Source organism: Tachyglossus aculeatus (genome assembly GCF_015852505.1).
Source record: "Tachyglossus aculeatus isolate mTacAcu1 chromosome 12 unlocalized genomic scaffold, mTacAcu1.pri SUPER_6_unloc_1, whole genome shotgun sequence".
Taxonomy (NCBI): domain Eukaryota; kingdom Metazoa; phylum Chordata; class Mammalia; order Monotremata; family Tachyglossidae; genus Tachyglossus; species Tachyglossus aculeatus.
In genome coordinates this window covers 15501250-15521989 of record NW_024044828.1, presented here as the reverse complement: position 1 = coordinate 15521989, position 20740 = coordinate 15501250, and the positions used below count along the sequence as shown (strand labels likewise).

The 20740-nt window shown below is 48.2% G+C and overlaps 1 protein-coding gene across 1 annotated transcript in view; it reads left to right on the top strand.

Moving 5' to 3' along the window:
• The window catches only part of FBH1 (F-box DNA helicase 1), a 32108-nt gene extending 11840 nt beyond the window's left edge, over window positions 1–20268 (top strand). The window contains exons 7-21 of the mRNA XM_038741148.1: window positions 789–881; window positions 1040–1128; window positions 3369–3537; window positions 5662–5881; window positions 6007–6094; window positions 6237–6323; window positions 7844–7980; window positions 8899–8998; window positions 9095–9216; window positions 9934–10009; window positions 11949–12146; window positions 12980–13105; window positions 15573–15679; window positions 17940–18071; window positions 19788–20268. Of these exons, the coding sequence (XP_038597076.1) occupies window positions 789–881; window positions 1040–1128; window positions 3369–3537; window positions 5662–5881; window positions 6007–6094; window positions 6237–6323; window positions 7844–7980; window positions 8899–8998; window positions 9095–9216; window positions 9934–10009; window positions 11949–12146; window positions 12980–13105; window positions 15573–15679; window positions 17940–18071; window positions 19788–19958 (1915 nt within the window). The 3' untranslated portion in view covers window positions 19959–20268. The remainder of the gene's footprint in view (window positions 1–788; window positions 882–1039; window positions 1129–3368; window positions 3538–5661; window positions 5882–6006; window positions 6095–6236; window positions 6324–7843; window positions 7981–8898; window positions 8999–9094; window positions 9217–9933; window positions 10010–11948; window positions 12147–12979; window positions 13106–15572; window positions 15680–17939; window positions 18072–19787) is intronic.
• Window positions 20269–20740: the final 472 nt, after the last annotated feature.

The window sequence follows — 20740 nt, the reverse complement described above, 5'->3', positions numbered from 1 at the left end:
CAGGGAGGGTTTTCTAGAGGAGAAATTATTTTAAAAGGGCTTTGAAGATGGGAAGACTGTTGGTCTGCGGATATTTATGGGGAGGAATTCCGGACAGTTTTCCGTCCTCCTTTGACTGTGAGACCAGTATGGAGCAGGAACTGTGTCCACCTGACTTTTATATCTACCCCAGCATTTGGTTTAGGGCTTGGCAAATGGATAGCGCTTTATAAGTACCACAATTATTATTCTTATTTTCTGGACATTGTGATTTGGGCAACATGTTTCCAAATTTTCTCTCTCTCCCTCCCCCTCTTCCCCTCCCTCTCTCTCTCTCTCTCTCTCTCTCTCTCTCTCTCTCTCTCTCTCTCTCTCTCTCTCTCTCTCTCTCTCTTTCCCCTTCATTCACCCTCCCAAAACCACTGATGCAGAGCAGAAAAGGGGCCAAGATTATTACCTCTGTTTTGCAGGGGGCGGGCAGAAACTGAGTCACAGAAATGTTAGGTGTTGTGAAAAAAAACCCCAGTTTGTGTATAATTGTGCTGGGCTGAGAATCAGAGTCACTCGTTCCCTCAGGCTCCACTGACCTCTTGCTCAAGTTTAGGTTATCTCACATCCTTAAGCTCAGGGGAGGACTCAGGCTGACAATGTCATAGCCTTCCCCCCGTCTCTGCCCTCAAGAAGGTGTTCCTCGGAAACCCAAAACGTGTTTGTTTTTAGAAAATAATGAAGAGCTGAGCTTTACCTGGCATACGTCCTGTGACCTAACAGCTGATGGATGCCCTTCGATTTTTCTGCCCTTCCATTAGGTTTCATTACATCATCTCCTACTGCCTGCACCTTCTGGAGAATTCCAGCAGTCCTATTGGAGGGGTAAGACAGGAATCAGCCTGCCAGGATGGGTAAATATTTTATTTTTGATTTCCTGTGCCCATCCGTGTTCTGGGAGTTCTTCCGAGCGGGTCAGAATTCATATGTGTAGCTTGTCCTTTTGGTTTCTAACTGGTTAGCGTCCCTCTCCCTAACCCCTCTGTTTCTGTTTTTCTCTTCTTGGCACTAGGAGGGCCATCCAGCTGACTCATGAACAACAGCAGATTCTGAACCACAGAATTGTGCCTGGCCAGGTGGTGAAAATCATGGCATTTGCAGGTGAGAGAGAGCTCACGCTGAGCTGTGGTAGTAATTACCACTACATGGGGAGGCAGTGTAGCCTAGTGGGAAGCCCCCCATTCCGGTCCCTGCTCGGCCCCTGGCTGCAGTATGATCTTGAGCAAGTCACTTTACGTCTCTGCGACTCCGTTTTCTCATCTGTAAAATGGGAATAATAGGCCGAGAGCCTCCTGTAGGACAGGGATTGGGTCTGATCTCATAACCTTGTATCTACCCCAGTGCCTAGTACATAGTAAGGGATGTTGTTACTATCACTCATAGTATTTATGAAGCGATTACTGTGTGCAGTGTTGGGAAAGAATACATGGGTGAGAATTAGACTTGGTCCCTGGCCTTCAAGGGATCTCCCTCTGGGTGGGAGAGGGGACTGAGAACAGACACATGAAGGGATAAAACAGTACAAACACCAAGGCGTAATAAGACAAGGACAAATACAGAAAATGAAAAGAAAAAAAAGCAGTAGGGAACTGTGGCTAGAGGAGCAGAGTTTTGGGGTCCTCGTGGCTCAGTCTCCAACAGTGACAGGGTGGTATCTACCACAGCCACCGGAGCCTTCTTCACATTCCGTATTTTGTGAAGGCCTCACGCCATGGCTGTCTGAATCTTTCCTGCTGCGATGGTGCAAGACAGGAGGGGAACAAGGCCCCAGAGTGACACGAAGCGGAGCCAGAGCGTGTTAGCGGTTGAGGCAGCACGGCTGTGCGATGGGTGGGAGGCTGAGGAGGCTGCTGTTAGGTGAGGAAGAGCCCGGCAGCATCAGCGCTGGGCTCTTTATCCTGTGCCTGGAAGATAGAGGACTATATGAGTGACGTTTGTAGTCCTTGGGGCAGTAGCCCGTTGCCCTGGGGGCAGCCCGACCCAGCAACTCTTGGCCCGAGGGAGGGGATGGTCAGGAGGAATGGGGGTCTTCCAACCTCACTGTCAGCTTCCAGCCACCTCCAGCTAAATCTCCAGGGTCAGACCCCCAAGGGGATTCAGTTTCCTTCCCTTCTGGCAATCTCCACATCCCCCTACCCATCCAAGATCTCTGGCAGCCTCCTTTCGGCCCTGAAGGCCGTGCTGATGGAAACCAGACTTGCAGGGCGAAGCCAGTGACATTCTCTTTCCCTTTTCCCTGTGTCCTGAGCTCCTCAGCCGCCTGCCTCAGTGGACATTCATCATCGCCATCAGTGATATTTATTGAGTGCCTACTCTGTGTGGAGGGAAGGGTGGCCTGAGAGAGGAGGGCTGAGTCGAATTGAGGGACCCTTGTGGAGCTTTTTTAGAATCCCCAGAAGCTGCTGATAAGGGGCAGTTGACTCTTCCCTTTGATAATTGTCCCAGTGGTTTAGTCAGACTCACTAGTTGAGAGAGCCCACAATGGTGAGGCCGTTTAATTCATTAATAATAATAATAATGATGGCATTTATTAAGTGCTTACTATGTGCAAAGCACTGTTCTAAGTGCTGGGGGGATACGAGGTGATCAGGTTGTCCCACGTGGGGCTCACAGTCTTAATCCCCATTTTACAGGTGAGGGAACTGAGGCTCAGAGAAGTGAAGTGACTTGCCCAAGGTCACACAGCGGACATGTGGTGGAGCCGGGATTCAAACCCATGACCTCTGACTCCAAAGCCCGGGCTCTTTCCACTAAGCCACGCTGCTTCTTTTCTGAAACTATGTTGCCGACTTGTACTTCCCAAGCGCTTAGTACAGTGGTCTGCACACAGTAAGCGCTCAACAAATACGATTGATGATGATGATGATGAAACTGATCAATTGAATAGTAACTAATAATAATTATGTTATTTGTTAAGCATGTATTATTGCTATTGTTATTATTGTCATTGTTATTGGTATTGGTATTACTATTATCCACCAAACACTGGGAAAGATCCCGGATAATCAGATCGGACCCAGTCCCTGCCCTGTGTGGGGCTTACAGTCTGAAGGGAAGAGAACAAGTATTTCATCACCATTACGCAGATGAAGAAACTGAAGCACTGATAAGTTGAATGACTAGCCCAGGCTCACTCAACAGGCAAGTGGCAGAGGCGGATTAGAACTCAGGTCTTCCAACTTCCAGGCCCGTGCTGTTTCCACTAGGACATGCCGCTTCTCAGGTCACACTGCCCAGATGAGACATGGAATGGGAGGCAGACTAGATTTGAGGGGGAACCAAACCTTCTGGGGCTTTTCCCAGTCACATGGGCATTTGGCCTTTCCTCTTTGTGCTTTCAGGTACCGGGAAGACTTCGACCCTGGTCAAGTATGCTGAGAAGTGGTCAGATACCAAGTTCCTCTATGTCGCATTCAACAAATCTGTCATAGATCAGGCCAAGGGCGTCTTCCCCAAGAATGTCACCTGCAAAACCTTTCATTCCATGGCCTACCAACAGTTCGGACGGAAGTGAGTGCGATCCTTATCTCTACTGATCCTGTCAATGATTCATGGTTTATTTTGACCAAAGAGAGCATTTTCTCATCTGTTTCGGATCTTTCTCCACAACAACCTTGGGAGGCAAGTGGAGCCTCCTCCCCAATGCAGACAAAGAGGGGTTAAATGGTTTGGCTCATTCAGTCAGTCAGTGGTATTTGTTGAGTACTTACTGTGTAGTCTAAGGGGAAGGGAGGAAGGTATTTAATCTCCATTTACAGATGAGGAAACTGGAGGTAAAGTTAAGTGACTTGCTCAAGTTCACACAGCAGCCAGGTGACAGAGCTGGGATTAGAAGGACCTGGAGTTTTTGACCACACTTTACCCGGGTATTTTCTGAACCCTGGAGTTGTTGTTATCATTATTGCCGTTGATAAATATATAATTGTAATAAATTTACAATATTAATAATTTTAATTGCAGTATTTAAGTGCTTATGTGCTTATTACAAAGCAGTGAGGTAGATACTATTTAATCAGAGTTGATTGGGAAATGGATCTCATTTGATTGGCAAGTGGATCTCATTAAAGGGAAATCCTCAAAAGAGCCTTTTTTTCTGGCTTCCTGTTAGGTGGCCTGCAGCCCAAGAGCATCCAGGAACAGTCTTTGTAACACAGCCGAAGGAACCAGTTTGGGAGGTTTTATTTTCTGGGTTTTAGGTGGAGAGAGGTAAATTAAATTAGTCAGTTGGGCTGCCAGAATTTCATGCAGGAGCACTGTTGTTATAAAGAGGTCTTGGTGCGTTTGTTTTGTGAAATGAATGAATGGATCAATCAGTGATGTTTATTGAGTGTTTACTGTTTGCAGAATACTGTACTAGCGCTTGGGAGCGGACAGTACAGCAGAGTTTCAGCAGGGATCACGTCCACAGATTCTAGTATGCTATTCAAAGGACTTAGTAAATTCCACGGATTGATTGATTAATTGAATGTTTGAACGTGCCTGGCCTTTACTGTGAGTGGGCCCTCTTCCCTTGACCCCCAAGCAGATTCATAATTCCTAATAATAATTATAGTAGTAATTACGGTGTTTGCTAAGCATTTACTAGACTGTAAGCCTATTGTGGACAGGGGATTGTCTCTATTGCTGAATTGTACTTTCCAAGTGCTAGTACAGTGTGCTCTGCACACATTAAGTGCTCAGTAAATGCATTTGAATTAATGAATTTACTATGTGTCAAACACTGTGCATAGCACCGGGGAAGGTACAATGCAGTCACATCAGTCAGTGATATTAATTGAATGTTTGCTTACCGTGTGCAGAGCACTGTACCTAAGCACTTGGGAAATTATGATACAACAGAGTTGGTAAATACATTCCTTGCCCACAGGGAGCATAGAGTCTAGAAGGGGAGATAGACATAAAATTAGAAATGTGTACGTAAGTGCCATGAGGCAGGGGGTGGGGCGAATAAAAGCTGCAAATCCAAGCGCAAAGGTGGCGAAGAAGGGAGAGGGAGTACGGTTTAATGGAGGAATGTGTCTTGGAGGAGATGTGCTTTTAGTAGGGCTTTGTTCAGGTGTTTTTCCCAATTCTACAGGGGTAATACTGATCGTCTCTTCCTCCCCACCCAGCCCAAGTGTCCTGTAGATTAGAGAAGCAGCATGGCGTAGTGGATAGAGCCCGGTCCTGGGAGTCATAAGGTCACGAGTTCTAATCCCAGCCTCGCCATTTGTCTGTTCGGTGACCTCGGGCAAGTCACTTAACTTCTCTGGGCCTCAGTTACCTCATCTGCAAAATGGGGATTAAGATTGTGAGCCCCAACTGGGAAAGGGACTATGTCCAACTTGATTAGGTTATATCTACTCCAGCTCTTAGAACAGTGCTTAACACAGAGTAAGCATTTAGAAAAGGCCATTATTATTATTATGACCCAAACCAGACCTGAGCCTTTCTAGCCTAGAGATCCACCCCCAGAGTTGGTCCAGCTACCCAGCACAAATCGTCTTTTGGGAGTGTAAGGTGGGCATATGTCAGGATGGCATCCCAGGGCCCTGGAATGGGAGCCCCCCCACTGAAGCCGCGACCTGAAGAGCCTCACGCTGTCCTCTTGCTGGGGCCCCCGCCCGAGTGTGAGGTCTTGGGCGTGCATTCCAGATTCCAGGAGAAGAAGAAACTGGGTTTCAAGCAGACGGCCTACTCCGTCAACTTCGTCCTGACCAAGAAAAATGCCGGGGTCACGAGAGCCAAGCTGGTGTGTGACACCTTAGGGAACTTCTTCTCCTCGGCAGATGAGAGCCTGGCATTAGAGCACGTGCCCATCTGGTGGAAGAACAATCAAGGGCAGAGGGTCATGGTTGAGCACCTGGAAAAGCTGGTGAGTGTCCAGACGGAGAGGGTGCCGCGGCCTTGGGGGATCCAAACTTTGAGGTCCTAAGGTGGGTGCGGCCCCGGGCTCAAACCGATGATGGTTGTAGCCCACGGACTTTGCTTGTTTCCTAGAACGCCGTGCAAGAAGCCCATAAGATATGGACGAACATGCAAAGCCTGAGTAAATGCAGAGAAGAGGCGTATAAAATGACTCATGATGGTGAGCAAGTGGCCAAGGGCAACAATCTTCTAGAATAGGATAAAACTGTCCCCAGCTGGCGGGTATTTGGAAACTGACAGAGTTGGTCTCTTTTCAGTCAATCAATTAATTAGTCAATGCTGTTTGCTGATTTTTTTTTTAGGCTACTTGAAGCTCTGGCAACTTAGCAAGCCTCATCTTACCAGATATGGTGCCATCTTCATTGACGAGGCCCAGGACTGCACACCAGGTAATGAAACTCAGCCCCAAGACTGCACATCTGAAGTCCGTAGAGCAGCCTTCCCTCTGCAGCACTGCCAAATTAGATTAAATCGGTGCAACTCGGCCGCCTCTGTGATGTTTTTGCCCTGCCAGTTAAAGAGTTTATTGGATGGTTAGTTGGAAGTCATGAACATAGTAAATAAGAATTCATTCTTGCTGATTGTCAGCAAGGCCAGTAACAAGTGGTGGTCTGGAGGAAAGGATGTTAATTGTGTTTGTTCTGACATCTGGAAGGCATAGGCCCATGGAAGCCCTGGATGTAGGAGGAAAGGTTTTGGGGGGTGCTAAATTTTTTGTGCTTATACAAAAAAGTTATAATGATGATGACCTACAGAAACTTTAAAGGACTCGGACTTGCAGGCAAGAGGCAGAGCTGGAATTAGAACCCAAGTCCTCGAAATCCCAGACCTATGCTTTTTCTTCGAAGTTGCACTGTTTGTAATTCCAACATTGCCACCGGTCTGTTGTGTGGTTGTGGGAAAATCACTTAATTGCTCCAGCAGTGGTGGTAATAGCACATTTTGAGCACTCACTGGGTGCAATCCATTGTACTAAGCGCTTGGGAAAGAACCAAAGAAGCTCCACAAAGAACTTGCCACGCTGGTAAAAAGACATAGAAAAATATGTGCAGAGCAATCAAATAATCAAGTGTACTATTGTATATGCATAAGTGCTGAGGAGAGGTATGGATAAGTGCATAAATGCTAGAAAGAGCTGAGGGGTTTGTATGCCTGGGAGTCATTCAGAGAAGGCTTATTGAAACAGACAGGATTTTAGGAGTGTTTGACTTTGGGGAGAGCTGTGGTCCGTCAGGTTAGGGGAGGGAGAGAGTTCTAAGCTGGAGAAGCAGTGTGACCGAGGGTCAGGGAAGGGTTGGAGAATCAAGAGCGAGGTATCGTTAGAAAGTTAGCTTGAGAGGAGTGAAGAGAGTGAGTTGGGGCCTAGTGCTTACTCAGGTTGAATGCAGTCCATCTCCCACATGAGGCTTACAGTTTTAATCCCTGTTTTACAGATGAGGGAACTGAGGCACAGAGAAGTTGAGTGACAGCTGCCCAACGTCACACAACAGACAAAGTGACAGAGCCAGGCTTAGATCTTGTATTTACCCAAGTGCTTACTCCAAGTGCTATTACTCTATTTATTTATTTATTTTATTTGTACATATCTATTCTATTTATTTTATTTTGTTAGTATGTTTGGTTTTGTTCTCTGTCTCCCCCTTTTAGACTGTGAGCCCACTGTTGGGTAGGGACTGTCTCTATGTGTTGCCAATTTGTACTTCCCAAGCGCTTAGTACAGTGCTCTGCACATAGTAAGCGCTCAATAAATGCGATTGATGATGAAGTGCTTAATAAATACCATCACTGGTTGAATTAAAACCAAGTAAAAACTTGGTATTTAGTTGTCTTCTCGTTTGTGAAGTATCCAGTTTGGGTTTGTGGACTTGTGGTTCTCCGATGTTCTCTGTCTCCTTCTTTTCCCCTGCAGTCATCCTGGACATAGTGCTGTCCCAGCAGGCTGGGAAAATCTTTGTGGGGGACCCTCACCAACAGATTTACTCTTTCCGGGGGGCCGTCAATGCCCTCCTTCACGTGCCACACACTCATCTCTTCTATCTCACTCAGGTAAGGTGGCTCTCCCTCTCAGGTGGGTAGGGATTGAATCTACTGACCCTATCATTGTACTCTCCCAACCACTTCGTACAATGCTCTACACTCTCTAAATGTCCAATATCATCGATAGATTGATTTCACCCAATCCAGGTGGCTCTTCCCTCCGTAAAATATAAACTCCTCCAGGGCAGGAATCATGCCTTCCAAGTGTATTGTACTGTACTCTTCCAGGGACTTAGGACAGTGCCCTCTCCACAGTAAGTGCTCAGTAGTTGACTGATTGATTATGTCACTAAGAAGAACCAACATTCTGTCCTCAGGTTGAACCCTGACCCTGTAAGATAAATAAAAACTCAAGCTCGGAATTTAAAAACTTGAAGCCACCTGCCTCAAAACTCATCCTTCCTCCCTCCCGCTCCTTTTTTTTTTTTTTTTCCTCCACTGGGAACAGATTGCCTATAGCCCTGGTTTGGTAGAACTTGAAAGTTCAGAGAAGCAACTGCATCTCAGCTTACCTGGGTTCTGTCCCTGGTGACGTGGGGCAGGGAATCTATCAGCCTCCCCTTTAACCCAAAGCTGTGCACTCAGGAGATGATTGCATTTAACGGTTACTGTGGTTTATTAAGCAGTTGAATTAAATCATGTATTTGGATTTGCACCCTTTATTTACCACTTCCTCAGCCCCACAGCACTTATGTACATATCCATAATTTCTTTATTAATGTTAATGTCTGTCTTTCTCTCTAGACTGTAAGCTCCTTGTGGGCAGGGAATGCATCTACCAACTCTATTATAGTGTACTCTCCCAAGCACTTGATACAGAGCTCTACACACAGTAACCGCTCAGTAAGTATGATTGTCTGAACTGTGCATCAGGCCATAGGATGCTCCAGCTAATTCCTTTCTCGCCTCACTTTTTTCCCCTAATAGAGTTTCCGGTTTGGGGCCGAAATCGCCTACGTGGGAGCCACGATACTAGACGTCTGCAAGAAAGTGAGAAATAAAATTTTGGTCGGTGGAAATCAAGAGAGTAAGGCTTTTAGTTGCCCCCAGGCTCCCGGGTCTTCTTCCTTGTTTAGACTCATCCCCAGATTGGGTCATCATTTTCTGCGTTTTCTTTCCAAAGGCGGCATCAGGGGTGACACAAAGGGGCAGGTGGCTTTGTTGTCGCGGACGAACGCCGTTGTGTTTGACGAGGCGGTACAGCTGACCAAGGGGGACCAGCCTGCCAAGATTTATTTTGTTGGGGTGAGAACAAAATTCTGCTGATCATTTCAGACCCTGAAGCTTTCCCAATCAATCAATCGTATTTATTGAGTGCTTACTGTGTGCAGAGCACTGTACTAAGCGCTTGGGAAGTACAAGTTACCCTGTTTCCCCAAACTCCCATCCTGATCATAGTAATACTAATTGTAGCCCTTGTCAAGCACTTACTGTGTTCCAACCACTGGGCTGAGTGTTGGGATAGATAATCAGGTCTGACACAGTCCCTGAGGAGGAGGGAGAACAGGGATTGAATTCCCATTTCACAGATGAGAAACTGAGGTACTGAGAAATTAAGTGTCTTGCCCAAAGTCCTACAGCTGGCAAGTAGCAGAGTTGGAATTAGAACCCAGGTCCTCTAAGCACCAGGCCTGTGCTCTTTTCACTAGGCCATGCACAGGGACTATGTTCCCCTGTATGTTTTGTTCTTCCCAAGTGCTCAGTAGAGTGTATTACATCATCATCAATCGTATTTATTGAGCGCTTACTATGTGCAGAGCACTGTACTAAGCGCTTGGGAAGTACAAATTGGCAACATATAGAGACAGTCCCTACCCAACATTGGGCTCACAGCCTAAAAGACTTATTATTATTATTACACCTGATGGATACTCAATAAATACTACTGTTATTATTACTGCCTCCATCACTCGCTCTGCATCCCCTGACAGCTTCATTTCTATGAACCCACTTTGGTTTCAGGGGATTAAATCATTTGGATTGGACAGAATTATCGATATTTGGATTCTGCTTCAGCCAGAAGAGGCACGAAAGAAGCGTGAGTATTCTTGGCCCTCGATCTCCAGCTGGCCTGGGGGTGGGTAGAGGGATAGAGCAAGAAAGAGAAAGAGTAGTAATGATAAAAATAGTAATAATTGTGTTTCTGTGAAGTGCTTACTATGTCCCAAGCACTGTACTAAGCACAAGATAATCAGGTCCCACATGGGGTTCACAGTCTAAGCAGGAGAACAGGTCCCCGTTTTGCTGATGAGGGAACTGAGACCCAGAGAAGTTAAGTGACTTGCCCAGAGTCACACAGCAGGTAAGTGGCAGAGCCAGGATTAGAACCCAGGTCCTTTAACTCCCAGATTTATGTTTTTTCCACCAGTCCATGCTGCAGAGAATGTTTCATTATCTGTGGCATGTGGCCACTTGATTCATTCTCCTTCTTTAGAAGGGTGGGGCCAGCATGGCTGGGAACACATGTCCCCAGAAGCTTTGGGAACCTGGCAGCTCCTTCTGGGCCCTCAGGCTGGCTTCCAAGTGACAGCACCCCACCCTTCTCCATCTCCTCATGGAGAACTGGGAATTTTCTTAGATGTGAGGCAGCATGAGGAGATGGAGAAGGGTGGGGTGCTTCCCCAGCTCACTACCGGAGTCCTGCCCGGGTTAGGTCCGGTGAAATGGGACTGGGACTCAGAGCCGAGGGAATGCCCAAAGCTACCTCTTGTAATCAGTCGGTGTCTCAGAATTTATCGAGCACTTAGTCTGTGCAGGGCACTATACTGTGCACTTAGGAGAGTACAGTAGAGTGAGTAGACAGGGTCTTTGCCCTCAAGGAGCTTACAGTCTAGCAGGAGAGACAGATACTAAAATAAATTTCAGGTAGGAGGAAGCAATAGAGCATGAAGATGTGGGCATAAGTGCTTCAGAGTCGGAGAGGAGGAGTATACAACTGTTTAGATAGCACAGTGGCAGTTAGCGGGAGAGGAATAGGGTGGGGAAATGAGAGGTTAATCCAGAGATGTGGTTTTAAAAGAGTAGTAGCCATTAGGCACTTAGTTTGTGCAGAGCACTATTCTAAATGCTAGGAAAGAATGCCCCGAGGTGAGTGCTTAGAGGTGTCCCAGGATCAACCCATCCTGACAGTTGGAGAGGAGGAGTATACAACTGTTTAGCACAGTGGCAGCGGGAGAGGAATAGTGTGGGGAAATGAGAGGTTAATCCAGAGATGTGGTTTTAAAAGAGTAGAGTAGTAGCCATTAGGCACTTAGTTTGTGCAGAGCACTATTCTAAATGCTAGGAAAGAATGCCCCGGGGTGAGTGCTTAGAGGTGTCCCAGGATCAACCCACCCTGACAGCTGGAGAGGGGGATTTCCCTCCAAGGAGTGCTCTGGTTTCCCCCAGTGGAGGGGCAATTTCCTCAAACCATTACCAGTTCCCTCAACTTACAGGCATGGCTCCTGTGTCCCCTAGCCCTCTGAGTAATGCTCCTCTCCTTAATGTCTAGATCTTCTTTCCCCCAAAGAACCTAAATTGCTTTTGCATACCCTATGCTATTACAATAATGAAAATTAAAATAAATATGGCATTTATGAAGCACTTTGTGGGAAGCTGCTAAGGTAGCTACAAGGCTGTGGAATGGATACGGTCATTGTCCCACTTGGGGCTGACGATCTATTTCATTTATCCCTGTGAGATAGCTAGGTGGCAGATACGAACTAGACATTATTATTAGATCTAGAAAACTGAGATGCAAAGAGGTCAAGTGATACAGCAGAGTTGAGACTAATTCCCAGACTCCCTCTCTTTCACTGGAGAGCTCTTGGCCTCTAAACTGTGCTACGGGCTAGCGAATGGGTGACTTGGGTTGCCCCTTTTTGTTGCAGCTGTTGAGATTGATCAATCGATATTCATTGAGCCCTTACTGTGTTCAGAGCACTGTACTTAGCGCTTGACATGATAGCCTGGGGCTGTGTCTTGGCCCTGCTCTCTAGAAAACCTGATCATCCAGGACAGCTTCATCAGGAGGTGGGCACAGCAAGACGGCTACAGTAACTTCAAGAGGTATGCGGCCAACGCCGAGGACAAGGAGCTGGAAGCAAAAATTGCCGTCGTTGAAAAGTACAACTTCCAAATCCCGGAGCTGGTGAAAACGATTGAACGCCACCATGTAACTGACCCGACTTTTGCAGGTAAAGGATCCCAGAGCCCCTTTCCCACTCCACCCACCCACCGATTCGGTCAGCCGCAAACAAGGGACTAGTTATCTTCAGTCTTCCTCAGAACCGTGCCCCTGGGCTCTCTCCCCAAGACTGATTTTTTTTTTTATGGTATCCGTTAAGTGCTTACTATGTGCTAGGAACTTTACTAAGTGCAAGCTTAGTACAAACTAATCAGGTTGAACACAATCTGTGTCCCTCGTGGGGCTCACGGTCTTAATCCCCATTTTACAGATGAGGTAACTGAGGCACAGAGGAGTTAAGTGATTTGCCCAAGGTCACCCAGCAGACAAGTGGCGGAGCCAGGATTAGAACCCAGGTCCTTCTAACTCCCTGACCTGTGCTCTATTCACTAGGCCATGCCTAAATAATAATAATCATCGGTCAGTCAATCAGTCAGTGGTATTTATTGAGCGCTTTCTGTGTGCTGAGCCCTACACTAAGCGCTTGGGAGAGGACAATACAACAGAGTTGGTAGACGCGTTCCTTGGTAAACACGTTCCTAATAATAATAGTAAAAATTCGTATTTCCTAAATGCTTACTGGGTGCCAAGCATTGTACTAAGCACTGGGGGAGATACAGGTTAATCAGTTTGGACAGAGTCCCTGTTCCAATTGGAGCTCACAGTCTAAGCGGGAGGGAGACCAGGTGTTTACATTTGAAATGAAGAAATGGGGGCCTAGAGAAGCTAAGTGACTTGCCCAGGATGACATAGCAGGCAAATGACGGAGCCAGGATTAAAACTGTGGTCCTCTGACTCTGCCCACTGCAGGGGTCTCACAGTCCGTTTCTGTCCTCCTTCTAGAATACATTCTGGGCACCGTGTTCAAAGCCAAAGGTTTGGAGTTCGACACCGTGCAGATTTCAGATGATTTTGTGAAAGTTCCCTGCGCCAGGCACAACCTCAGTCAGCTGCCTCAGTTCAGAATCGGTAAGAAACCAAGAGAGACACGGCTGGGTGACCCTGTCACCCCAGGAGTGAAAATGGGGCACCGAGGAGGAGGGAGAAAGAGAGGATGATTCTGTCCTCTGAGCATAATGTCGGGCTGGGGAGAAAGTTCCCTCAAGCAGCTGTGGAAAAGAGCCCCCAAAGCTGCCGGCCCCAAGGGTTCATCAATCAATCAATCAATCAATCGTATTTATTGAGCGCTTACTATGTGCAGAGCACTATACTAAGCGCTTGGGAAGTACAAATTGGCAACACATAGAGACAGTCCCTACCCAACAGTGGGCTCACAGTCTAAAAGGGGGAGACAGAGAATAAAACCAAACATACTAACAAAATAAAATAAACAGGATAGATATGTACAAGTAAAATAAATAGAGTAATAAATATGTTCATCTACCTTGACTTCTCCCTGTGAAAAGTATAAAAGGATTAAAAGTCAAATACTTTACCCTTCACCTGTCAGGCATCTTTCACAGCTCAGGTGAGTGGTTATTTGTTGGGGGTTTGCTAAAGATCAAATGATCATCTGGCCTCTCGGCACCAAATATCTTTTTTCTGTTTTGATCCTGGTACAAAACCCAAAGGAAGTTCCAATTCGGAAAACAAAAAGATCTGACTCGAGGGGCACAGACAAGAGATTGAGACCCCCCCGCTCACATTGAGCTGGTGTCCCATTTCCTGCCCGCCACCTTGATATTTCAGTCAGTAGCCGTCTATCTGCCTAATTGAACATTTCAAACTTAGCAGATCCAGAAATGGAAGGATGATCCTCGGGGCCAAGTCTTACCCTGTAGAATCAATCAATCATAGTTATTGAGCGCATACTATGTACAGAACACTGTACTAAGTGCTTGGGAGAGTTCAGTACAACAGAATTAGCAAACATTTTCCCTGCTCATAATGAGCTTACAGTCTAGAGGGGGAGACAGACATTAATATGAATAAATAATTTGCAATATATAATTTAAAGATACCCAATTGGAGTTAATATCAAATGTCCAAAGGTCACAGATTGAAGCGCATAGGCAACCCAGAAGGGAGAGTGAGCTGGGGAAAAGAGGCCTTAACTGGGGAAAGCCACTTGGAGGAGATGTGACCTTAGTAATGCTTTGAAGATGGAGACAGTGGTGGTCTGGAGTATATGGAGGGGGAAGAATTTGTTTTTGAAGGGAAATCTCTAAATATTAAGCAAATTGAAAGTGTGTATGCCTCTGACAAGGTGAATCAGTCAATCAACAAAATTTATTATTATTAGCAATAATAATAATAATGGCATTTGTTAAGTGCTATGTGCAAAACACTGTTCTAAGCACTGGGGAGGATACAAGGTGATCATATTGTCCCACGTGGAGCTCACAGTTTTCCCATTTTTCCCATTTTACAGATGAGGTAACCGAGGCACAGAGAACTTAAGTGACTTGCCCAAAATCACACAGCTGACAGTTGGCAGAGCCGGGATTTGAACCCCTGACCTCTGACTCCCAAGTCCATGCTCTTTCCGTTGAGCCTCACTTACCACGTGCAGAGCACTGTACTAAGCACTTAGGAGAGTACAAAATAGAAGCAGCATGGCCTAGTGGGTAGAGCATGAGCCTGGGAGTCAGTCTAATCCCGGCTCCGCCCGTTGTCCGCTGCGTGACCTTAGGCAAGTCATTTCACTTCTCTGAACGTAAGTTACCTCATCTGTGAAATGGGTATTGAGACTGTGAGCCCCACCTGGCACGTGAACTGTTTCCAAACTGATTAACTTGTCTGTACCCCAGCGCTTAGTGCAGTGCCTGGCATTTAGTTAAGCGCTTAACAAATACCACGAAAAAAAAAATAAAAAACACACAAACACACAGGTGGTAGGCCAATTCCCTGCCCACGTGGAGAGAGGAGTTTTACGGATTAGAGGGCACTCCCGGATCCGCTTCCCAGCAACCTCACTTATTTTCCGGTTTCTGGGGACAGTCAGAGCTCCGCCAGTAAGAACCTGGAGGCTCCTTTCTGTGCATGAATAGGGCCTTAGTGGATTTCCTCTTCGGGACACCCCGAGGAATTAATGTCTCATGTCGCTCTGGTTAACTTCGGGCTGCAGAGGAATTGGGCAGCCACCCGTGCAGTTGGGGTGAGGAAACTGACTTTCAGGATTTCTACAGGTTGGAGAGAAGAGGATAGCAGTTCTTCCCCGTGAGTTCACTCCCTCACTAGACTTCCTTCTCCTCCTCTCCTTCGCCCCTGCCCCGCAGCTGCTCTCAGACCCACCCTTCCTAACTCCCACCAATTTCAGAAAGTTCAGCCGTCCGGGACGGACATTCTGGGAATCGCCAATATCGGGGCAGTGACTGGTCATTGACCTGGGAGGAGGATTTGGAAAACCCATGCTCTTGTCCAGCCATCTGCCCAAATGGCCAGGCTGATTTTTTTTTTCCCCTCGGAAACTGACCGTTTTGGGAACTCTCTTTAGGTAACTTTCCTGATGACGAATGGAATCTGTTGTATGTGGCAGTGACTCGTGCTAAGAAGCGTCTGATCATGACCAAGACGATAGAGAACATTTTAACTCTGGCTGGGGTAAGAGAATTGGGCACCAACTTGGCAGGGTTTCTCCATTTCCTCAGAAGGCATGGGCTGGGGAATCACTCTGCCTAAAGCCTTGGAGGGCCAGATTTCCTAGAAACAGAGAGCCAGGTGCGATTTTACCTGAAGAAGTGGAACGTCAGCAAGAAGTAACATGTTTCGAAACTTGAAGCATGAGCTGAGGAAACCAGAGATTGAGGCTCAGCCTCGAGTCACGTCACCTCTCTGCCTGGATTGAGTCTGGGCTAGTGGGGCTTGGCCCGGCCCAGCCACCCTCCCCTCCGTTTTGGGTTTCGGGCGGTGGTTCCAATCAAGTGCGAAGAATCTGGTGTGGGCAAAAGTCCCCATGAGCTCCATACCTCAACAGCCCCCCAGAGACACCAACAATTAGCTCCATCCTTAAATTGGAAATACAACCAAACATGTACAGGCCCTCCATGGACCAACCCAAGCAGGTTTTAGAGTTCCCATGCCTGCAGGCCCTAGCCCGATTGTGGCTTAGGAGCCAAAATCTGGCTGGTCCCAGACAACCTGCACATATGAAGAGCTGTGGCCATCCCTCACAGTGCCCAGGGGAGGGTAGGAGCCAGAGAGGCCAAGTCTGTGGCAACATACCATTGATTGATTGAGGCCATATCCCCAGGAGATGATAGTCGGTCATCTGCAAAGAGCTTGCCCATTGTTCGGGGAACTCCCAGTCCTGACCCTTGCCTGAGGAAAGCCCGAGAGCCATAGCAGCTGCTCGAGAATCTCAGTTCATCTGCGAGTAGAGGAGTCTCCGTATTAGTTTAGCAAACCCCCAGTTTTCGTGAAACCCCAAGTAATTGGTAGTAGAAAACACACACCCCAAAGGCCCAGTTTCTGGCACCTGGGAGGTAGACCTGTGCAGGTAGGTCTGACTTGAGAAAGGCTTGAATAGAATCATGTTACAGTGATAAGCAAAGAATTATCAGATGGTAAAGATAGGGATGTTAAGGGGATGAAGGTTTGAGGCGTTTTTAAATGGGTGCATAGACCAAAGGCACAGGAAGGGTCACTAGAAGGAAAAGCCCATCCCCACCATGAGTCTGAGCAAAATCACACTGATTCTCCTCATTCTCCTTTCCCTCGGCTCCTCCACCTCCTCCCCCAGCCAGGATTGTCATCCAAAAGCAAAGACCGGAAGGCCCTGAAATGTGACCTTGGGCAAGTTACTTAACTTCTTTGGGCTTCAGTTTTCTCATCTGTAAAATGGGGCTGGAATACCTGTTCTCCCTCCCAATGAGACTGTGAACCCTATGTGGAGAAGGGACTAAGCCTGGCCTGATTATCTTGAATCTACCCCAGTATTTCATACAGTGCTTGGCCCATAGTAAGCGCCGAACCAATACTGCAGTTGTTAAGCAGAGCCAAGTGTGATATTGCCTCCTTTCCGAGGGAAAGGAGAATGAGGCAGCAGAAGAGGTGTCAGTGGGGTTGGCTTCTTGTTAACGTCATCCAGTGGCACGGAAGCGTTTCCTCTGCTGCTGCTCCTCCAGCTTCCTGCCTCGCAGGGTAGCCCAAAACGGTGCCCTGACCCCAGTGGAAACTCGGTAAAATGGATTGGTTATGTCTTTGGAAGTGGCAGGGGGAAACAGGGGAGGGCTAGCAGCTGCAGATTTGCTGGCTCTGGTCTCAAGCCCCCTCCAATGCTCAGGGCCTCAGGCTTCCCAACTGTAAAATTGTCTCATAGCCATCTTGAAGTATCCACGGGCATGGCATCAGTCGGTCAATCAGCAGTACTTATTGAGCACTTACTCTGTGCAGAGCACTTGGGAAAGTATAGGGGAGCTGGAGAAATGAAATTACTAAGGTAATTTCCAATACTCATTTAGCCAATGGGTTCAATTCCCCCACTACACACCAAATCGTTTCCTTTTTTGTTTTGTTTTGTTTGAGGCTTTCCCTCCTCTCCCTACTAAAAGTGCCAGTAGGCAGTTCAGGGCTGAAATCAATCCATCAATGGTATTAAGTGCTTCCTGTATGCAGAGCACTGTACTAAGTGCTTGGGCGAGTCCAGTTCAGTGGAGTTGGTAGAAGTGCTCCCTGCCCACGAGGAGCTACATCTTGGAGGAGGCAGAAGGAGGGGAATCCCAGGGCGAGGATACACCGTACTCTGGATTCCTACCTGAGTGGGAACGGTGAGGGGATGAACGAGAGAATTTGGGCCAGGAAGCCCATGATGCATCCCGGTGGGAAGCGGGAGGTGTCACTGCTGTGACTCTGCTTTTCCCAGGAATATTTCCTGCAAGCGGAGCTGACCAGTGACATCCTGAAGGCCGGCGGGGCTCCGTGCTGCGTGGAGCAGTGCCACAATTCTGTGTCCGAGGCATCCGTGCTCACCATGAGGAAGCTCTCCATCACTTATGTACGTAGCCCATCGTCGCTATCGGGAAGCATTTGCTCTGGGTCCGGTTCTCAGTTCTGCCCGGAACTGGCTAATGTGGGCGAGGACCGCACCCATACTGCAGAATTTGCCGCACCCCAGCCTGCCTGCTCTTTCATCACCCTTGGGTGCCTCGGAGGAAACATGCCAGGCAGGAAACAGGGAGTGAGAGTAGCGTGGCAAGGTGCCAATCCCCGTCTCAATAAGCAATTCCACCGGGCAGATTCTTGGTCCTGAGACTGTGGGACCGAAGCTCGTCCGTCGAACCTGACGTGAGACTCTAAGGACATTGGGCACTCTACTAAGTGCTGGGGCAGAGAGGGGATAGTCCCTATCCCACATGGGGCTGACAGTAGGGAGAGCTGGTATTTTATCCCCCATTTGACAGGGAAGGAAAGCAAAGCAGAGAGATTGAGACCATTGCTTAAGGACCCATAGCAGGTGCACGGTGGAGCTAAGATTAGAATCTGGGTCTCCTGACTCCCAATCCTACTTGGATGCTCTTACAGCCCGTCAACTTTGGGTTTGAGCCCGTGGCCATGGGCTCCCCAGAACCTGCCAGCTTGGAACCAAGGCCGTTTCCCGTTGTCCCCCTCAGGCTCAGGATTCTGGCCTCTGTTGCCTCAGTCTCAGCCTGATCAGTGTTGGCTGAATTTTGGCGGGTGGAGCCCATCCAAAAGTCAACTTGATGGTGATGATTTGCATCAAAAACCAGCTCAGGGACTGAACTTGCCATCTCTCCTGAGCCCAGGGGCCACTCTTCCTTAACCTATCTCTCTTTATTTCCCCACCTCTAGGGCAGTGCCAACTCCCACTGCCGTCCCTCTTCCCCCACTCATTCTCCAGAGAAGCCGTGGTAGAGCAGGGTGGGGCAGAGGGTGAGAGGGTGGTGCCCAAGGGAATTGGAGAGACAATTTCACTGTCACTAAACACCACCAGCCCAACCTCAGTTGTCTGTACCAAATCTGTTCATCAGTCTTTACTTGAGCCACTTTAGAGAGCGGTGGCTTGTTGTTCCATCGGTCAATTTGGCAACTCTGCATTGAGAAAAAAGGAAATAGGGTCATGGTAGTTCCCTTTTGGGAAGTCAATCACTCATTGGAAATCAGACGGTATTGCCCAATGTATTCCCTCAGCCTGGCCCTGCCTCCCCCAGTGGGGTTTGAGCAACTAGGGGTCTAGGCACAGCCCAATCTCAGTTATCCGGTTTCAAGGATCATCCAGGGCGTGGATAAGTGAAATATGCAGATAATCCAGAAACCTCATTGGATCCAATGGTCTCACCTTCCTTCCGCACTAGCCCTTTTCATTCAGCTGAGGAGCCAAAAGGGTGGGCTTGAGTTTTATTTCTCTCTCTAGTAGTAGTAGTAGTAGTAGCAGTAGTGGTATTTATTGAGCATCCTGAGCGTCCACTTGGTGCAGGGCACTGTACCAGATGCTTGGGAAATACAGATTAAATAAGTAACCCATTCCCTGCCCACAAGGGACCCCGACTCTAACGGGGGAGGTGGGAGAGAAGCAGCCTGGAGAAGCAGCACATGGGAAGGCCAGTGCCTGGGCTGTCCTGTCCACAAATCACTCCAGGGCTGGGTGCCGTTTGGAACAGTAGTTGGGTGACTTCCTGTTTGGGTAATCCTGTCTTTTCTTGTCCTTGTCCTTCCCTGGCTCCCCTCTCCCTTCCCCACTGCGGGATCTCAGAGTGACAAGAAAGAGGACAAGGGCGGTTACCTTTGCCCTGCCTGCGTGGAGCAGCGTGTGGGGCCCCTGACGTTCCTGACGGCCTCCCCGGAGCTCGTGAACTCCTTGGTGCACACGGTGGAGGCACTGGTGCTGCCCGAGCACGATGCCTGGCTCTTCGATATCTTCTGATGGCCAGGTGACCGTGGCCCGGCCCACCCGCTGCTCTCTGCTCTCTCCGCCGCCCCGGGAGTGGGAGAGCTGCATCACTATAGGATTCTGTGAATCCTCGGCCACCCACCTAATATTTCTCCCGGGACCGGAAAAAACCGACAGAGGACTGATGGAAAAGAAGGGCAGTTTCTCTCGCTTCATTTTGATGGTCCTTTGGAGTCAGTCCACTTGTGAGGTGAGGGCGGGCTCAGAATGTTTCAGTACTGTTTTATATTATGTGATGTTGCTCCTTTGGAATGCACTCGTGAAATAGATTGGGGAGATTGGACTGTGGCTACCTGACTTAGCCCCTCGGTTGGCACTGCGGCCTCCGCTAGACCTGGCCCCCATTGGGTCAGCCTGATGACTGATCTTGGTGGTGGCTGTGGGTTGGAGGAAAAAAAGTGGGGTGCTGAGGCAAGCAGAAGCTAGGGAGAGAGCTTGTGGGTTTTTGTGCTATCCCCGGCTCCATCCATGGCTCTCCGAACCTCGGTTTCTCTTCTGGATAGAGCGGGAAGGTGCCCCCGAAAGTCTTGGGAATACCCTGGAGGCTGGGGATGGGGGGGAAGGGGGCAGAGTGTCCCCAGTTAAATTCCCCACCTTCCAGCTTCTTTGGTGTGACCCAGGTGGGAAAACAGCACAAGGATGCTGGTCTGAGGAGTCACCTCATTGTACCCTTGAAATTCTGTGTGGGATTGGAAGGTGCTTCTGGATGTGGTGACTTTTTAGTTTTCTCTTCCTCACTGACTGGGGCAAGGCAG